Here is a 20,031-nt window from a genome sequence, read left to right as displayed (position 1 = left end):
TCCGCAAAGAATTAGGACATGGCTTTTGTGAAGTTTAGGAAAAGTGCAGGCATTGTGGAAAGATGCGTAAGGTCACACGTTGATTCACAGATCACACAGAAACATCCACATCCATCACAGCGTATGATTCCTTAAGCGAGTCCTACATAATTTACAGCTTGACACTGAATCATTAGAAAGACCTCAAACATACTAGCCACATTGTGTTATGAAACTCAAATCCCCTTTTCCTGGCAGAGTGTTTAATGAGTACTGAATCTAGTGAGATCTCAGAAAATAATGTTTTAAAATACACCATGCCCTTCCCTGTTTTCCACTGAAATGTCGAGAAGCATGTCTGTTGAAAGTTGTTAACCCACAAGTGTTGATTTTTTACCCATATGTTTAGATGTTTAACTTTTATACTCCATGCTCGCATCTTTTTTTCTGTAAATTAACACAGTGATTTTCTTAATTTTGTTGTTCAGTGTAAGCGTTTGACTCAATTTTGGCTCAGGTCATTATCTTACCATTGTGAGATTGAGCCCCGCATCCTGCACTGCTCTGAGCAGAGAGCCTGCCTGCGAGTCTCTCTCTCCCTCTCTCTGCCCCTACTCTGCTCGTGCTCCCTCTGTGTCTCTCAATATAAACAAATAAACAAACAAACAAAAGAGAAAGTGAGTGATTCCAACATTTTTATGAGAAACCACTTCCAAACATATTAGTTGAAAACAACTGTTAATTGAATAGGTTACCGTTGCATAAGTCTGTAAGATAGTACTGCAGATCTGATCATGACATGATTGATCTTGGCTTGGTCTGCTTATGTATATGATATGAGCTTGGCAGTTTAGGTGATCTAAGAGGACTTCACACCCATGTAGGGCACTTGGCTAGATGCCAGATCATATGCTGGAGGTAAGGGTGACAGGCTGTGCCTGTTAACATGGCAACTTTCCTGAGAGATTGTGAAAATCCCCAAGGTTATGAAAAAGCCATGTTGCCTCTCAGAGGCTTAAAACTTGAACAACGTCATTGCAACTACTCTCCGTTAGCCAAAGCTACTCAGAAAAGCAGACTACCCTCCAGGAGTGGGGAAAACTGACTCCACCATGTAATCAGAAGATCTGCACGGTGGCATAGACACCAGAGGACTGGAGAATTTTGGCTATGTTTGCAATCTACCAGACTGGGTAAACAAACCCTGTTGAGAGAATTAATTTCCAAAATTTTGCCCTTCAACAAAATCGGAGAAACTCAGTATAAATTTTGTTTGATGCGTTATTTTTAAAATTTCTGATAAAAAATCATTGTGAGGAACTGGCACATAACTTGGGTGAGTTGAAAGATTTGAGTGACCTTACTAATACAGCACAATTTCTGACACAGTTTCTAGTCTCATTTACTCTTAACATGACCAAAAAGTCTCAGCATTTTCTTTTTAAGAAGTAGAAATAGAGATGATGCTTAACCCTCTTGCTTTCTAGCATTAAGTGATATCTTTCCATGGATACATTTAATTAACTGAAATAAAAAATCCAAATATATACTCATGATATTTCTCATGAAAATAAATATTTGCAAACAAATTTTTTTTCAATTTTGGGTAATTGTATTTTATCAAAATTTGCAAATGCAATTATGTTTTTGATTAGTGATGCAATTATTATTGTATTATTACAAGGTTAACTTAATCTATGAAAAAGAACGTTCAATATTGCCAAGAGCAATATTAATCCAAGAGATTAAAAGTATGAATGCCATTTATAAAATTATAATATTCAATGGATTGGGGTAACATTGAACATGAGTTGAGGAAGAAGAGTGACACAAATCTGCTTTCAGATGTTCTTATTTATGGAATTTAAATGAATTATGCTACACAACAGAAATCACACTTTTTGTGCTATTTAAATTTATGATGAAATATTTTGTATGCAGACTTAAATTCTTTCCAAAACTGAGATGCACACAACCAAAAAGTTTGGAGGCTAATATGTCATGTTCTATATAGAAGCAACAGAATCTGTCACAATGAATTTGAAATGTGGCAACTTGAAATGAAAGAAAACACAAGATTGTCTGCTAGAGTTTAGTAGAAGACATGTCTGGAGTCTTAACCGATTGCTTTCATTTCTGTCAACAATTGCTTTTACAACTTTGGCCGGGTCACTTACGTGTTACGGGCTTTGGTTTCCTCAGAGTAAAAGCTAAATGGTTGGTGTTACTTTTACCCCCAAATGATCATCCTTTGTCCAAGCAAGACACAAGTAAAATGAGAGTCTCCTAAAGAGGGATCTCATCTTTGATTCAATGTAAGAGTCACATAAATAATTTCCCAAATTTTGAGGAAAATTAGGATTGTATAAGTGTAGGAAAATTGTATTCATTTATGAATAATGAGTTAATTTGTTGTATCAGTGTGTAAGTGAGTAAAGGAGAAAAGGCTTAACTAGAGATTGATCCAGAATGGGCTTATGGAAAGAAAGGTGCCAAAATTCCACCCAATGCAAAACGCATTTTTGAAGCGGAATTCAAGGGTATTGACTGAAATAGCAAAATTTCAGATATGAAGACATCAGCAGCAATAAAACATGGCCTTGAAGAAATTTATGTAACTAATTAGAGCTGGATACTATTGGAAGGGAAGACTGAACTGGAAAATTCAAGAACACAGAGATTGTTTACCTGCTTCCCAACCTGTAATATATGTAATCCATTATAATTCCCTAAAGTTTGAAATATTTTCCTACAGCTGTGTAAAATATTGGCTAAAGAGACTGAGTATCCTTTTACCTCATGTTGTAAACTAAAAGGCTCACTAAAAAGTACTGAGTGTCTTGAAAAAAAAAAGGACCAAAGGAAAGTGAAAGATAAATTTGTGGATATGCAGAGAAACCGAAGTCAATAGAAGAGAAATGCATTCCCTCCTCAGACATCCATTTCTAAAACACTGTTTCTTAGATTGTATCTTTCCATGAAAATGGTTATTTAAGTGATTTCTTATTTTATGATGTATATAAATAGAACATTTTAATAATGATCATTAGTTCAAAATAATATGCACATTTCAAGTAACTTTATCGAGCCCATATAAAATTGTTCTCCCTTACCAGAATACCAGGAAATTTATGTTTTTCAATATAGTAATAATTTGTTTGCAATTTTAACTATCTATATTGAGTAGAGAGAAAGAGAGGCACATGCAAGGTATTTAAGTAAACTGTGTTATTAATATTATAGAAATCTGGTATTTTAAATTTGCCAGATTAAGTAGGCCTTGATGCTAATTAGTATTTTTATTTTTATTGTATTTTGACTAAAGTATATAAGCAATTAGTTTTGAGAACTTTTTTTTAAGGTAGAAGTTTAGTTGAGAAGGATTCAAAGATTATGCTCATGTTTAGGAAAATAATAAAGTTTTGATAATGTTTTTGACATCTTCATAGGCAGAATAATAGTATGAAACATAGGATGGGCAGGAACTCATTATGCTTATTTTTTGCATATAAGATATTCTGAAATCCAGGGGCTCCTGGGTAGATTGTCAGTTGAGCATCCAACTCTTGATTTTAACTAAGGTCATGATTCCAAGATTGTGGGACTTGGCCCTACATCAGGCTCTGTGCTAAGCATAGAACCTGCTTAAGATTCTCTCTCTCTCTTGCTCTCTTTCTCCCTCTGCCCTTCACTCTCTCTTTCCTCTAAAAAAATAAATAAATAGAGTTTGTGAAATCCAATCTAACATCTTTAAACCTTTGGTGGAGCCTAAGATAACTTATCAAACTGCACAATGGAGCTCCTTTGAAAACACATTCAGGATATAGACCATGTCTTATCAACTTGCCACTCATGCCCAGCAACCTATACACACAATGCAACACATGCAGGCACACACACGCACATACACACACACACACACACACACACACACACACTGCAACACACACAAACATGTTATATAGTAATCATTCAATAAAATGTTTGTTTGATAAGTAGCTCAGTATTGCATTCTGACCTCCCTGATTTTGCAATGCTTTGTTCTTCTGGATAAAACTCATATGTTGTGTCCTGAAACTCTGTTCGTCTTGTTATCCAAAGCCAAGTTCAAACAACACCTGGTTTTTGGAGGGGTTATTCAGAGTCCCCAAGGGACTTTAACTTTTCTTTCATTTAAACACTTGGTGGTACTTTTCATTCCCACTTTATACAAAGGCCACTTTCTTCACTGCCCTACTGTTAACACTGGGTTTTACATTGCGCAGAGAGGAATGCTATGTCCCATTTTAACTGCTATTTTTACTTTTAGGAGATAAATTCATGTTTATTGAGAGCCTAGTCTACTCCAGGTATGTTACAAGAAAGGGAAATGAAATTAATGTTTATTGATATTATACAAAGTATCCACATAATATTTATATTACCTTTTAGACCTCACAATCAGATTAGGAGCTAATTTATGTTACCTCATTTTTGTGGATTAAAAACCAAAGATGAGGGGGATTGCTGACTTTTTTTTGCAGTAAGCAAGAGAGAGCATCAAGGTCTCTTTGAATAAAAATCTGCATTCTTTTCATTGTACATCGACTCTTCATTATTTTTAAATGTATCTTTATAATCAACGTTTATGGGTACATGATTTATACTTCAGGGCCAAACTCTAGTCAAATAATATGCTTAAGAAAAAAAGATTTTAGTATCCATTATCTTGCCAACTGTATCCTTGACGTCCTTATTTCTCAGACTGTAGATCAAGGGATTCAGCATAGGAATCACCACTGTGTAAAACACAGATGCCACTTTGACTGTATGCTTGGAGTTTTTGGAGTTAGGAACACAGTAAAGGAAGAGGATGGTTCCATGGAAGATGGTGATGGCTATCAGGTGGGAGGCACAGGTGGAGAAGGCTTTGCGACGACCACTGGCTGGACGCATCTTGAGGATGGTGACAATGATAAACACATAAGACATGAGAATGATGAGCAGTGTACTGATCTCATTAAAGGTGGCAAAAATTAAAAGCAGCAACTGATTCATGTAAATATCAGAAAAAGACAGGGACAGCAATGCAGAGAACTCACAGAAGAAGTGATTGATTGTGTTGAAACCCTGGAAAGATAATCTGATAGCAGAACATGTGAGTATCAGGGAACATGCTACTCCCCATGAGTATGATCCGACCACCAGCATGGCACAGAGTTTCTGGGACATGGCCACTGTGTAGAGCAGAGGGTTGCAGATGGCCACAAAGCGGTCATAGGCCATCACAGCTAATAAAAAGGATTCAGCTACCACAAAGGTACAAAAGAAAAAGAATTGTACTACACATCCTGAAAGTGAAATGGTCCTGTCTTCTACAACTAGGTTTGCCAGGGTCTTGGGAACAATGATGGAGGAATAGGAGAAATCCACAAATGAGAGGTGGCTGAGGAAAAAGTACATGGGGGTGTGCAGTTTGGAGCTAATCTTGATTATAACTATCATCCCAATATTTCCTACAACAGTGACACTGTAGATGGCCAAAAAAATCAAGAAGAGAGGGACTTGCAGTTCTGGGTAATCTGAGAAGCCCAAGAGAGTGAACACAGCCCCAGTTTTATTTCTCTCTGACAGTAACATGATGGTTTCTGCTTGTCAGAATCTGAACTGGTCCTGAAAATAAAAATATTAAAGAGAGTGAACATCTAAGAAGCTTGCCTAACTACCCCTTACACCACTGGAAGATGAAGCAAAATGTCTTTTCATAATTTCTTTATGTGTTTGTTAGCAAGATATGCTAACTATCTAATATTTGAAAATATGCAAAACAGTTTTTAAATGCTCTTTAAGTTAAAAAAACAATATAATTATTGAATTAAAAAAATTTAAGTCTTTGGGGTGCCTGGCTGACTAGAGCATGCGACTCTTGATCTCGGCATTTTAAGTTCAAGACCCACATTGGGTGTAGAGATTATGTAAATAAATAAACAAACAAACAAACAAACAAATAAATAAATAAATAAGTTGATAGATAAAACCTTTAAAGATTGTTTAAGTTCTCAACTGTAAATTTTAATATTTATAAGTAGTATATGAGATAAAGGGATTTATGGTTATTTTAAATCAAACTTCCCATAAAGTTTTCAGTTTCCCTTGAACATTAGAAGTTCATAAAAGATACACCTAGGATAATATAATGACTGATTATGCCAGCCTTATAATCAGTACAAAAATGAGGAATTTCCAAACAAATTAATGTCTACAACATATGTTTACACTATGACATTAAGAAAAAACACCCATAACACTTTATGTTACATTTCACAAAGTACTTTAATCTTTTTCTTTCTGACACAGTAAATCTGATATCAAATAAACCTTAACTTGTTTTTCAGGATATTCTTCTCAACAAATGGGCTCTTAATTGTCAATCTTTCCTCATTGCTTGATAAATAATTAGAATAGGTGATAAAGATAATCATGTCCACTTCCTTATTCTAGGGGTGATAAAAGAAACCTTGACTTTCCCAATGTTATGCAAGTAGGGACTAATCTACGTATCTGTGACTAGTGCCCTGATTGGAGCCCCAGCCATGTGTCCATTCCTACACACCAGACTCTGACCCATGTTCTAGGTCTAGATACCAGGAAACTGTTAACCATCTCTCTGTTAAGGCTATCTCTGGTCCCACAACCCAAGAAATAGTTTCAGATGGCCCATCAATAAAGATATCAGATCATATTCAAGACTGAGAGCTTAATGGACCTCTTTGTCCCTATAGTCAGTCATACATCTGAGTATTAAAGACAACCTCAAAAGACATCCATCCTGAAGCTAGACGTTCTCATTATCATACTTCTTGCTTAATATAATATTTAACTGACTAAGGCTTTTCAGGTTTCATTTTAAATGAATGTGATATTCAACATGATGATTCTTGCATCCCAAATACTATTATTACATTGTTGGTAAAATCTTTCTCTACCATTGAGTCCAAGAAATATAACAGCTGAAATCTTCTTACCTTTGTTTTCCCTATTTTGTTCTAATTTTTTTCTGCTTTATCGTCTTAATTAAAGCTGGCCCCTTTTAATTTTTTTTCACTAGAGAGTCTATTCAATCTCTGTTAGTTTCATTTTACTTAAATCTTCTCTATCCTACCTTGACTATATCTTCTGTAACTTACAGAAACAGAACAATGCACATTCCCGAAGTTCTCAGACTTCTTCTATCCTCCCACCCAGGGTACCCCTTGTTCATCTGAGCCAGGCCCTCTAAGACAAAACCGTGTAGCATAAATGCACTTTCTCTTCCTTGCGTGTTCAGATATGTTACTTTTGTAGTGACTAAATAATTCTCAAGAAATGTCTACATCTAAGGGTAAGTTTCCCTACCGTGCTGCTTCCCAGATACCCTACATTGAAATTAATATCAATCGGTCTCTAGAATCTGAAAACAAACCTGCTGATGGCAAAAGTAAGGCCACTCTTGGTTGGGACTGATGGTATATTCTTATATCTATAGTACAACCTTTGGGACATGAGCCCTAGAGATTATGTCTTGCCCCATTCCCTTGAGGTCATGAAATAAACAATTAAAATTAATCATTTTTCTCTGATGTAATGCTTGAAACCCTGGAGCAGCATTAGGAAAATTTTATACAAAAATTTATATAAATGTATTTTAGATTTTATTAATTTAGTCTGGAAGAAAAGGAGAGAGAGAGTGTGGGAGGGGCAGAGAGACAGAGAGAGAGAGAGAATACCAAGCAGGCTCCACACTGTCAGCACAGAGCCCAGTGTGGGGCTTGAACTCATGAACCATGAGATCATGACCTGAGCCAAAACCAAGAGTCAGACACCTAGCCGACTGAGCCATCCAGGTGCCCCCAAGTGTTATATTTTAAAATCACTTCTCCAACCCCTGATTACTCCCATACATACCTACAACCATTATAAAAGTTATGGAATTATAAAAACCATCCTTATCAAATATTGAGTGGCTACCATATAGCAGGCGTAACTGTCTTCCTCCCTGCCATCCACTCTGACCCTGTTGGAGAAGGGTGAAGATCCCTCCTTTAGGTCATCATGATTCACTGAGAGTTAAAGCATAAATATTTAAAAAGTTAAATATCGAGTTGGGAAAATAGTCCCTTTGAAACCTTGTCCTATTCTATTACTCTTAACCACCTCTGCTTCTTCGATCTAGTCTGACCTCTTTGATTTTGTGTATTGCTTTTTGTTTTCCAAAAAATATTACCGACTCTTTCTTTATGGTCTTTTCTCCTCATGTTTCCTGCACACTGTAATGCTTTCCCTTAAGTTTTTGTTCAAATGCAGCTTTTCAGTGAAATCTTCTATGAACATACTGTTTTACTTCAGGAGTTACTCTACTACCCAATTTTGTGATTAAAATACTTCACATCGTTCAAATATATTTTTAATAATAATTAATTTCTTTAATTGTATATTGCCTGCTAAAATAAAAGTTCCAGGAAAGCAGAGATCATTCATTGCTTTGTTCACTAATATATCCCAAGCTCCTAGATGAATGAGTAGCATAAAGTCAGTGCACCATGAGTCTTCATTGAACAATAAATATGAGTTTCCAAAGGAACTGGGAATAGAACCAAACTACCAGAACTAGGAGGAATTTCAGTTCAGAGAGGAGATAGTTCACAAAGAATGATAAGGATGTTTTAAAAGTGGTTCTTGAAACTGCAGTCACAATAAAACAAAATACAAACAAACCAAAAAAAAAAAAAAAGTCCACTCCTCTGAACTTCCTTTTTTTAAAATTTTTTTTCCTTAAAGTTTATTTATTATTGAGAGACAGAGAGAGACAGAGCATGAGCATGGGACAGGCAGAGAGAGGAGGAGACACAGAATCTGAAGCAGACTCCAGGCTCTGAGCTGTCAACACAGAGCCTGACGTGAGGCTCGAACTCACAAACTGCGAGATCATGACCTGAGCCGAAGTCGGACACTCAACCAAATGAGCCACCCAGGCACCCCTGAACTTCCTGTCTTTATCAGGTTTATTATAACAGAAATCTTGACCTTTTATTTTCTCTTCTTTTCTTTTGTTTTCTTTTTCCTTTTTTTTTTTTTTTTTTTTTTTTTTGACATTTTCAAGATCAGGAGCAGCATGGTGAAATTACCAGCAAATGGAAAATATCTCAAGTATTCTCCTTTAGAAAAATTTACACGTAGTTATTCTAGAGTTTCATCATGTTGAACCATTTGGAAAATATTTTTTGCACAACAATTAATTGCAAAGCTACACTACTGATATAAGAATAACACAGATATGGTCCCATAAAAGGTGTATTTAAATTATCCATAGAAGATATTATATGGCTTAATTAGATAAGCAAGTGGAAAACAAAACAGCATGCAGAGTCCCCAAGTTTTATTTCCCTACTTTACTTTTCCATTCACACCCACCCAAATCCAGCCCGTCATTAAAGTCTCTGATGAAACTCTGAGTCTGGTTAAGAAAATAGTTTTCCAAAAGGTAATCTAGATCCCAACACTTTCTTGAGTGCTTCCTTCACATCCTTGTTCCGCAGGCTATAGATGAGGGGGTTGAGCATGGGAATCACTACAGTGTAGAACACCGTGGCCACCTTGTCAGTATCCATACTGTTCTCAGAACTGGGCCGGCAGTAAGTGAAAAGGATTGTTCCGTGGAAGACAAAGATGGCTGTGAGGTGGGAGGCACAGGTGGAAAAGGCTTTGCGCCTTCCCTCGGCAGAGTGCATCCTCAGGATGGTGATGAGAATTAGCAAGTAGGAGGTGAGGATGATCACGATGGTGGTGATCTCATTGAAGGTGGCCACGATGTACAGCAGCAGTTCATTCATAGTGACATCAGAGCAAACAAGGGATAAGAGAGGGGGCAGATCACAAAAGAAGTGGTCAATCACATTTGATGTGTAGGATGGGATCTCCAGAGCTAAACACAAGTGGATCAGAGAACACACCATCCCACACAGGTAGCAACAAGACACCAGCTCCACACAGAGATTCCGGGACATGGTGACCATGTACAACAGTGGGTTGCAGATGGCCACGAAGCGGTCATAGGCCATCACAGCCAAAAGGAAGACCTCAGTGATTGCATAGGCACAAAAGAAATAGAATTGCACCATGCATCCCAGGAAGGAGATGGCTTTGCACTTGTTTAAGATACTGGACAGCACATTTGGCACAATGGCAGTGGAGTAGCAAAAGTCCACAAAGGACAAGTGGCTGAGGAAAAAGTACATGGGAGTGTGAAGGTGACAGCTGACCTGAATCACTGCTATCATGCCCAGGTTGCCCAGCACCGTGACTCCATAGATGAGAAGGAACACAGAGAAGAGGGCGACTCTCAACTCAGGGGCTTCTGAGAATCCGAGGAGAATGAACTCGGTCACACTGGAGCAGTTTCCCGTGCCCATTCCTGCCAGGTGTTGGACTTAGGAAAACAAATGACAGATATTGTCTTTCTTCTAAAAAGGGAGGAAAAAACAGGTTAACATTAATTTCAGAAAAATATAACAGTGATATCAAACAATGTATCTATAAGATATAACAGAAACACAGTGGTCAAGTAATTCAAAAGGTTGAAAGTCTCAGTGGATCCCACTGACCAAAATTGACTTAAGCATCAGCAGAAACCTTGAACGATTCCAACCCTTATCTATCACTTTATCTATGATTAACTTCAGTTTCTGGGTGGAATTTTAGATTCAATGATATATTTCAAAGCCATACAGACACTAGCGTCTGTTCTCTGAAGAAACTTAATAAGCTCTGTCCAGGAGAGTAACACCTACTCTGATTCTCCAAACACTCTTTTGTTTTTTTTTTATTTTTACGTGACTCTATCAGGAACATAAATTCGAAACAAAGTTTTCTCATATTCTATTTTGGAAAAGTGTGATAGAATTTTTGATGTTTGTGGCTCACAAAAACTCGTTAAAATCTGAATTATGAAACAAGAGATATAAAATATACATTGAAAGTGAGAATTGTGCCTATCAAATCAACTATGTGGTTAATTGATTTACTAGCTTAATCAATTATAATAATAACGATCTATGCTAATAAAGATTCAGAGAGATAGATCTCTTGAATACCTTTTTCTGGAAAGTAATGAAGGGGCATATATCCAAGTCTTGACCCTGACAACAATAAAAGCTATCTGATATTTTTTTGATAGATTTTATTCCTCATAAGCTATTAAAAGATATTTAGTTACATTGATAAAATTGTGAAAAATCATGTCCAAAACTGTATTGCATTACTGTTTATAATATTTGCCATAAAAAATATTTTCAGAAGTGGAGCTAGTGTTAAACTTTGGGGTGTCATATCTAGGACAGAAAATTATCATGCTATGTAAAATCCCATTTATGAGGTTTTTTTTTTTAAATAAAAAGAATACTGAATAGTACACTCAGCATATACATATAGATGCAAATGAAGATGCACCCATAGAGATATGAATACACATGATAGAGATTCTTTAAGTAGTTGATTGCAGAAATGATTACATGTATGCTCTATATAAGGGAGATCTACCACTGAGGCCCTTCCTAAAGGAAAAGGCAAATAAAAATTGAGGGATTCTATTCTCTGCTCCCACTTCTAGACAGCACGAGGACTAGACTCATGACTTCTACACTTATGTGTAATGAAAATTGAGTGAAGAGGTTCTGGAATGGAAGCATATCTTGGTATCTTCTCGGTCTCTTGAGCTAACCTTAAAGACATGGAAACATATCACTTCCCTTAAGTCACAGTTTTTCATTACGTGACCAAGAACAAAAACAAAACAAAGCAAAATACCTGACTTATTTGCCTACTTTTCAAAGAGGATATTCAACCTGGCAAATGTTTTTCTTCTTAATCTCCAAGGCTGATAATACAAAACCATTTCATAACAAACCCAAAACAAATCCAAAAGAATTCATCTCTTTTTCTAACCACAGAGAGTTCATAAGTCCTGACTCTCGATAACCATCTGGCAGGAACAGAAATGCAACCCTCAGCATTAATATGAAAATTAAGGACCCTCTCAATGGTCATACATGTTAGATGCTGTGATAGAGATCGCTCTGAAAAATGGGTGGTAAGAGATGAAATAGAGACAGAGAGAGAGAGAGAGAGAGAGAGAGAGAGAGAGAGAGGTACCATTTGTTTATTTAGCATTCTTTTACCCACATCCATGTTTTATGTTACAGAGAAAACAGTTCTAAATTCACCATTAATTGTTCTGAATACCAAAACACAAAAGCACTCTAAACAGTAACTGCACAGAAATATGGGTCCTGTCAAAACATTCTCTAATTAGAAGAGAGTTGAGGGGCGCCTAGGTGGCTTGGTCGGTTAAGCATCCGACTTCGGCTCAGGTCATGATCTCACGGTCCGCGAGTTCGAGCCCCGTGTCGGGCTCTGTGCTGACAGCTCAGAGTCTGGAGCCTGTTTCAGATTCTGTGTCTCCCTCTCTCTCTGCCCCTCCCCTGTTCATGCTCTGTCTCTCTCTCTGTCTCAAAAATAAATAAACGCTAAAAAAAATTTTAAAATAAAAAAAGAGAGTTGAGTTCAATATATCTTTAAAATAATTGTTTACAGACAAAATATATTCATTTCTATTTTCAAGTAACCAAAACCTAGTTCTTGCTAACAAACCTGAGTGACCTACGTTTTGTCCCTGGTGCTGAAGATATGAGATGTATATAGGAGGCAGACACTTACTTATACTGTAATTTAAGCTCCTGGGGGATGGGCCCATTAAGCTCCAAAACAATTACTAATCTCTATGGTATAACAAAATACATAAAAATTAAACCAAGGTGACGTATGATATAACACAACTAATAGTTCATCTCTATGGAATATCATCAGGAAATTTATTTTTTAAATTATCCCAAATTGGGAAACAATGGTTTAAAACCACATATGCCTCCTCCCAGAATTTGTGGTGCTACATGATAGAGGTTACATTAAGTGTCGTATGTGTGGGACACAGCTCATATTGCCGTAATGACATGCCATGCATATCTCTTAGAAGTTCTTCCTTTCTTATAACATTACAACATCCCTTAGATTCCTGTAGGGCACAGGGACTACAGCTGCATCAGAATTCCTTTAAATAACAAAAAAATAATGACTCCAGTGGTCAGAAAACCATATAATAACTCACACTTGCTATGTGTTGGAACCCGTTCTAACTATTATACAAATATTCACTTACTTTAGCTTCCTAGTAACCAGCCAGGAGAGCAATTCCAGTTTTTATGCTTATCTTACAGGCGGTTGAAACTTGGACACATTCAAAATAAATGATCAATAAAAGAAATTGAGGCCCATCTGGTTTTCCACCCATATGAATGTATAGAAAAAAATAAGTAAATCCAGAGAGACTTCTGAGACTGCATTTTTTTTCTAATGCATGTGCAATAGTGGAAGTCATCAAATGGGACCCCTCAGATATCTTTCCCAGATGTGTTCTTCTGACTTTGAAAGATCAATCTAAGCCACAGTTTTCCATTCGTCTCTGTGTATCACTGGCTGTGCACATAAATTTGTAAAGGTATATGTGGTAAAATGTAATTTCAAGGAAATAAATTGGTATTCTCTCAACTACCATATAATATGATTATATTTTACAAAATTGATGTGCCAAAGACGGCACCCAAGGCTGAGGAGACATTCCATCTGGTTCCCCATCTCCATCATTCTATGTAAGTGATATATTACATTGTTTTTCATATGTTAAACCAACTTCGCATTTCTGAGATAAATCTCCCTTGGTGTGGCTCATAAGCCTTTCATATGTTTCAGTGCATCTATTTTATCTTATTATTGGATACAAGGATTTGTTGAGAATTCTTGGGTTTGTATCCATAAGGGATTTTGGTTTCTGTTTTCCTCTGTGTGTTGTCTTTGTTTGGCTTTGGTATCAGGGTAATACTGATATAACTGCATGAATTGGAAAAAGGATCATGATCTCTATCTCCTAAATAAAGTAACTCACAATTGGTACCATTGCTTATGTAGTTATTTAGTAAAAGTAACTGGTGAAGCCATCTGTGTAACAACCAGTGTTATTGCCTACATAGATATTTAGTAATAGTAATTGTCTGGATATTGATGGAAGGAGTGTGAGAATATTTTCATTACAAATTGAATTTATTGTCACATATCTATTCAGATATTCAACTTCTTTGTCAGCTTGGGAAAATTTATCTTTTTCAAATCTGTCTGTATCATCTAAGTTGACTAAATTGTTGGCATAAAATTTTTGCAAGATTACTATCCTCACTAATTGTACTAATTTGTTTCTGGTTTCCTTTTCTCCTGGTAATTCTAGCTAAAATTTTGTCAATGGTAGTAATCTTTTCACAGTACAAACTCAATGATCTCTACTTTTTATTTTCCTACTTTATTGACTGATAATCTGGTCTTTATTATAACCTCCCTTGTTCTTTTTTCTTTTTCTTTTCTTTTTTTTTTTTTTTTGATTCTTAATGTGGAAACTAAGATTCTAATTTTGAGAGTTTTCTTCATTTCTAATACAGTTATTTAAAGACATATATTTCCCTCTAAACACTTAGAAGCATCTATTAAATTTCATAGGTTAGTTTTCATTTTCATCATTCACTCCAATCAAGAACAATATAACATTTCTGCTACTTTTCTACAAGCGTTCCAGGTAAGTTCAAATCAAGTAAGTGACAATGTGTAAAGGAAGGCAGTTTCATATACGTGAATATATGCAAATATATAAGATAGTTTGGGTCATAATTATATAGTTCTATTTCTGAAATAAGTGGACTTTAATTAATTACCGTACGTTTAAGATCATAGAACCATTCCAAATTATTTCATGAACCAATATAAGGTTATTATCCAGTGTTTATGTTACCTTCAACAAACACAGCTATTATTTTTTCTCACAATAATTTCTGAACTAATTTGGGATTTACCAATGACAAAGAGTACCAAACAAAGGATACGTAAGTAATTCAAGCAAAATTAATGATAGAAGAAAGATAAATATGATGTCATAAGATTTTTGAAAATTAGACACCTTTATCTATGAGGCCATCTTATAATAAATATTACTACTACCAGAGAAAAGCTAATCTTTCCTAATAGACACAATAACCTAGGTTTGATTAATTACTTGTTAAGATTATAATTTACAAATGACAATTTAAAACAACATTTAAGGAAAACAAATGGCTCGGAATATTTACAAGAAATCTATTCAAAAATGTTATGAAGACTGCCTAAAGAATTCTGAAGAAAAGAATTGAGATATGCCTTTGGTCAGGGGCCATGTCAATTAATAATATACTTATGCAAATTGACAGGTGATAAAAGGGAGCCTAAAACATAGAACATGAATATATTTGCTTTGTTTTTGTTCTCACTATTCTAGGAAACGCGCTAATATTTCTAAACTTCTTGTAATATTTGCACCGTCCACACTGGAGCTCTTTTTGAAGGAATTGAGAATAGTAAGTGTATCTTACGCAAATTCTCATTCCTTCCAGCACCTAACAAGATACCTTGAATGCATATGACATAAAACAGTAGCTCACAATAGTGCTGAATCATTGGCTTTATTATTCATGCTCACCTCTCGAACATTGTTCCTGTTCTTTACTCCTGAATACACCTTGTGTCTTTCTCTTCTGTGTCTTTTCAAAACCTGCTCTTCCTTCAAGGTCAAGCAAAGGATGCACGCAATTATGAAATAATCTCTTTGATATCCACATATGATTTTGAAGTGTCTCCTGACCGAACATTATGATATTTACTAATACCACTGGCTTGTGAGGTTCTTGAAAAGAAGACTATGTATTTCTTTCCTGTCATCTATTTCACTGAATTTAAACTACAAAAGTGGCTGTGTATTTAACACCTGCAACCTATCGCTTAGCAGTGAAGAGAAGAGAATACAACTAGCATTTATTGCACATATACAATATGCCAGATATGTTGTCTACATTTTATTTTTTTTCACACGTCACTCCATGAATTACATCACATTATATCATTTTTGTAGATAAAGACTGGTTCAGATAAACCAACCGGCCGATTTTATATTATCAGAGCCAGGTATGATTTCTCAGACCTAAAATTCATATTCTTCCCATTGTAAGTATTCTGTCTTTTGGAAAATCTAAAGTGATTTTTAAAAATGAGCTTGATTGACAGGTCCTTCAAAAAGCACAGAAAGATGTTCTATAGTAACAGAGGTAAGTGTTTACCATTCACTATGAAAAAAAAGTGTTAATTATTTTCTGACTGTGTCTTTGATGTCTTTATTTCTCAGTCTATAGATGAGGGGCTTCAACACGAGGATCACTACCGTACATAACAGGTATCACTTTGTGTGCCTGGAGGTTTAGGAGGTAGGGCACAGACTAGGAGAAGAGAATGGTGCTGTAGAAAACGGTGATCCGGTCAAGTGTGAAGCTGACAGTTGAAGAAGATTTCCTGATGCTCACCTGCTGAATGTATCTGGAGAGGTGGCAGTGAAAACCCCATAAGATGGAAGGACGAAGAGCTCTGTGCTCACCTCATTGTGAGAAGCAGCGAGAAGCAACTGGCTGAGGTAAGACTCAGAATAAGAAAGAGACATTAGTGAGGAGAACTCACAGAAGTGACTGATTGTGATGAACCACTAAAAGATACTTTGAAAGCAGAACATGTGAGTTTCAGGAAACATGCTACTCCCCATGCATATGATACAACCTGTAGTAGGGCACGGGGTTTCTGGGGCACAGCACCTGTGTAATGCAAAGTGTTGCAAATGGCCACGAAGCTGTCACACACTGTCATAGCAGAATTAATTCAGGAACCACAGGGATGTAAAATAAAGTCCAGTATGCACCCTGAAAATGATCTTTTTCAGGTTTTTATTTAAATTCCACTTAGTTAACATACAGTGTAATATCAGTTCCAGATGTAGAATTCAGTGATTTATCACTAACATCCAACACCCAGTGCTCATCACAAGTGCCCTCCTTAGTACCCATCACACGTTTAATCCATTCCCCCAACCACCTCCCATCTGGCAACATTCAGTTTCTTCCCTATAGTTAAGAGACTATTCTATGGTTTAGCTCTCTTTTTTCCCCACTATGTTCATCTGCTTTGTTTCTTAAATTCCACATATGAGAGAAAATAATATGGTATTTGCCTTTGACTGACTTATTTCACTCAGCATAATCCTCTCTAATTCCATCCAGGTTGTTGCAAATGGCAAGATTTCACTCTTTTTGGTGGCTCAGTAATATTCCTCTCTCTCTCTCTCTCTCTAGATATAGATGATATAGATATAGATGATATATAGATATAGATACAGATATAGATACAGATATAGATATAGATATATCACATCTTCTTTGTCCATTCATCAGTTGATTGACATTTAGGCTCTTTCCATATTTTGGCTTGAAAATGAAATATTTATGTTTTCTACAAATAGCTTAGAATTCCAATTTTAAGTGACAGCGTTTCTTCCAAATGGAGAGTTATAATGGAGACAAAAATTGAGGAAAAAAACAACAAAAATGTGACAAGTGACCTAAGTCAGAAATGCAGCTACTTGTAGTAAGGGTTATTCAATGATGGCAAGTTTGTGTGTGTGTGTGTGCGTGTGTGTGTGCGTGCGCGCGCATGTGACCAAAAGTATATATGTAATATTAGGACAATATAAGGGAAGGAGAAGAGAGAAAGAGAAAACTATTTATGTGCCAGGGATTATTCTAGGCTCTTTGCACATGACATGCAATTTAATTTTACTAACATCCATGTGAAATAATTAAGATTAACTCCACTTTTTCAGATGACATACTATCTGAAGTTCCAAAAACACTGTACACCGAGACAAATAATAAGGAAAACAAAAAATAAGCAATAAATGTATCAAAAAGAATAAAAAGATAAAAATGACATGTGTGCATGTGGAAATCTCACTCTATATATCAACTGTTGGACAAAGATGTGTTCTTCATTGTAAAATAGCAGGAATTCAATTTTGAAAAGGAATGAATTTTCCATCATAGATACTGAAAGAAAGCATGATTCTCAAGAGTTCTTCATTAAGCTTATGAAGGTTATAGATCAAACCAAAGATGTCTTAAAAATCCATTACTCCTATCCATTTCAAAGATTATAGATTGAAGAAAAGAAAAGAAGTAGGCTTAAAATTTGAAATATACTCAGTCCTAACTTTGAGGCAAATGGAAGATTCATAAAGGTAAGTGAATCAAAAAGAATCACTCTTAACTACCTACTCCCTGGCTCTACCCTCCACTCAAACACTACAACCACCCATTCACTGCTCAACCAGCCTGCCCTGTGGGAACTTGAGTCTCACAAAGAAAATATTTTCTAGGAAAATATTTTGGAGCTCACCATTCTTCTGAGCGCTTCTTTCACATCCTTGTTCCGCAGGCTATAGATGAGGGGGTTGAGCATGGGAATCACTACAGTGTAGAACACCGTGGCCACCTTGTCAGTATCCATACTGTTGCCAGAACTGGGCCGGCAGTAAGTGAAAAGGATTGTTCCGTGGAAGACAAGGATGGCTGTGAGGTGGGAGGCACAGGTGGAAAAGGCTTTGCGCCTTCCCTCGGCAGAGTGCATCCTCAGGATGGTGATGAGGATTAGCAAGTAGGACGTGAGGATGATCACGATGGTGGTGATCTCATTGAAGGTGGCCACGATGTACAGTAGCAGTTCATTCATAGTGACATCAGAGCAAGCAAGGGATAAGAGAGGGGGCAGATCGCAAAAGAAGTGGTCAATCACATTTGATGTGTAGGATGGGATCTCCAGAGCTAAACACAAGTGGATCAGAGAACACACCATCCCACACAGGTAGCAACAAGACACCAGCTCCACACAGAGATTCCGGGACATGGTGACCGTGTACAGCAGTGGGTTGCAGATGGCCACGAAGCGGTCATAGGCCATGACCGCCAACAGGAAGACCTCACTTACCACGCATGTACAAAACAAGTAGAATTGCACGGTGCACCCCAGGAAAGAAATGGCTTTGTCCTCGTTTAAGGTATTAGTTAGCATCTTTGGCACGATGACGGTGGAGTAGCAAAAGTCCACAAAGGACAAGTGGCTGAGGAAAAAGTACATGGGAGTGTGAAGGTGACAGCTGACCTGAATCACGGCCATCATGCCCAGGTTGCCCAGCACTGTGACTCCATAGATGAGAAGGAACACAGAGAAGAGGGCGACTCTCAACTCAGGGGCTTCTGCAAATCCGAGGAGAATGAACTCGGTCACACTGGAGCAGTTTCCCTTGCCCATGTTCCCATTTGATTGAGGTTGGAGAAAAATATTCATAGTTATCCTCCACTGTATGAGCTCAGATTCATTTTTTGGCAGTCTCTTAAAAAAAAGACGTGAAAACGCGTAAGATAGCTAAGTTTTTCCGCAAAGAATTAGGACATGGCTTTTGTGAAGTTTAGGAAAAGTGCAGGCATTGTGGAAAGATGCGTAAGGTCACACGTTGATTCACAGATCACACAGAAACATCCACATCCATCACGGTGTATATGATTCTTTAAGCGACTCCTACACAATTTACAGCTTGACCCTGAATCACTAGAAAGACCTCAGACATAATTAGCCACAATGTGTTATGAAACTCAAATCCCTTCTTCCTGGCAGACTGTTTAATGAGCACTGAATCTAGTGAGATCTCAGAAAATAATGTTTTGAAATACACCACATCCTTCCCTGTTTTCCACTGAAATGATGAGAAGCATGTCAGTTGAAGACTCTTAACCCACAAGTGTTCATTTTTTATCCATATGTTTTAGATGGGGAAGTAGCTTTTATCCTCCACACTAGCTTTTTTTTTTTTTCTATAAAGTAACATAGTGATTCTCCTAATCATGGTCTTTCTTGTCTTTTTTTGTTCAGGGAGTTTGTAGTTGGTCTCAAACTTCCTATAACTCTGACTCTGAAGCCTTAACCTATTAGACAAATAAATTCAGTTTTAAATCTATTTGAAGAACGAATCAAAGATGTACA

The 20,031-nt window shown here is 36.7% G+C and overlaps 3 protein-coding genes across 3 annotated transcripts; all 3 read right to left on the bottom strand.

Moving 5' to 3' along the window:
- Nucleotides 1-4,656: 4,656 nt before the first annotated feature.
- LOC102949916 (olfactory receptor 5D18-like) lies at nucleotides 4,657-5,598 on the bottom strand. The gene has a single exon (XM_007088800.2). It carries the CDS (start codon nucleotides 5,596-5,598, stop codon nucleotides 4,657-4,659), a length of 942 nt encoding a protein of 313 aa, XP_007088862.2.
- Nucleotides 5,599-9,455: 3,857 nt separating this feature from the next.
- LOC102949617 (olfactory receptor 5L1-like) lies at nucleotides 9,456-10,406 on the bottom strand. The gene has a single exon (XM_007088799.2). It carries the CDS (start codon nucleotides 10,404-10,406, stop codon nucleotides 9,456-9,458), a length of 951 nt encoding a protein of 316 aa, XP_007088861.2.
- Nucleotides 10,407-18,366: 7,960 nt separating this feature from the next.
- LOC102949329 (olfactory receptor 5L1-like) lies at nucleotides 18,367-19,302 on the bottom strand. The gene has a single exon (XM_007088798.2). It carries the CDS (start codon nucleotides 19,300-19,302, stop codon nucleotides 18,367-18,369), a length of 936 nt encoding a protein of 311 aa, XP_007088860.2.
- Between the last annotated feature and the right edge of the window lie 729 nt (nucleotides 19,303-20,031).

This window comes from Panthera tigris, chromosome D1, assembly GCF_018350195.1.
Source record: "Panthera tigris isolate Pti1 chromosome D1, P.tigris_Pti1_mat1.1, whole genome shotgun sequence".
Classification (NCBI taxonomy): Eukaryota; Metazoa; Chordata; class Mammalia; order Carnivora; family Felidae; genus Panthera; species Panthera tigris.
This window is presented reverse-complemented; position numbering and strand designations above follow the sequence as displayed.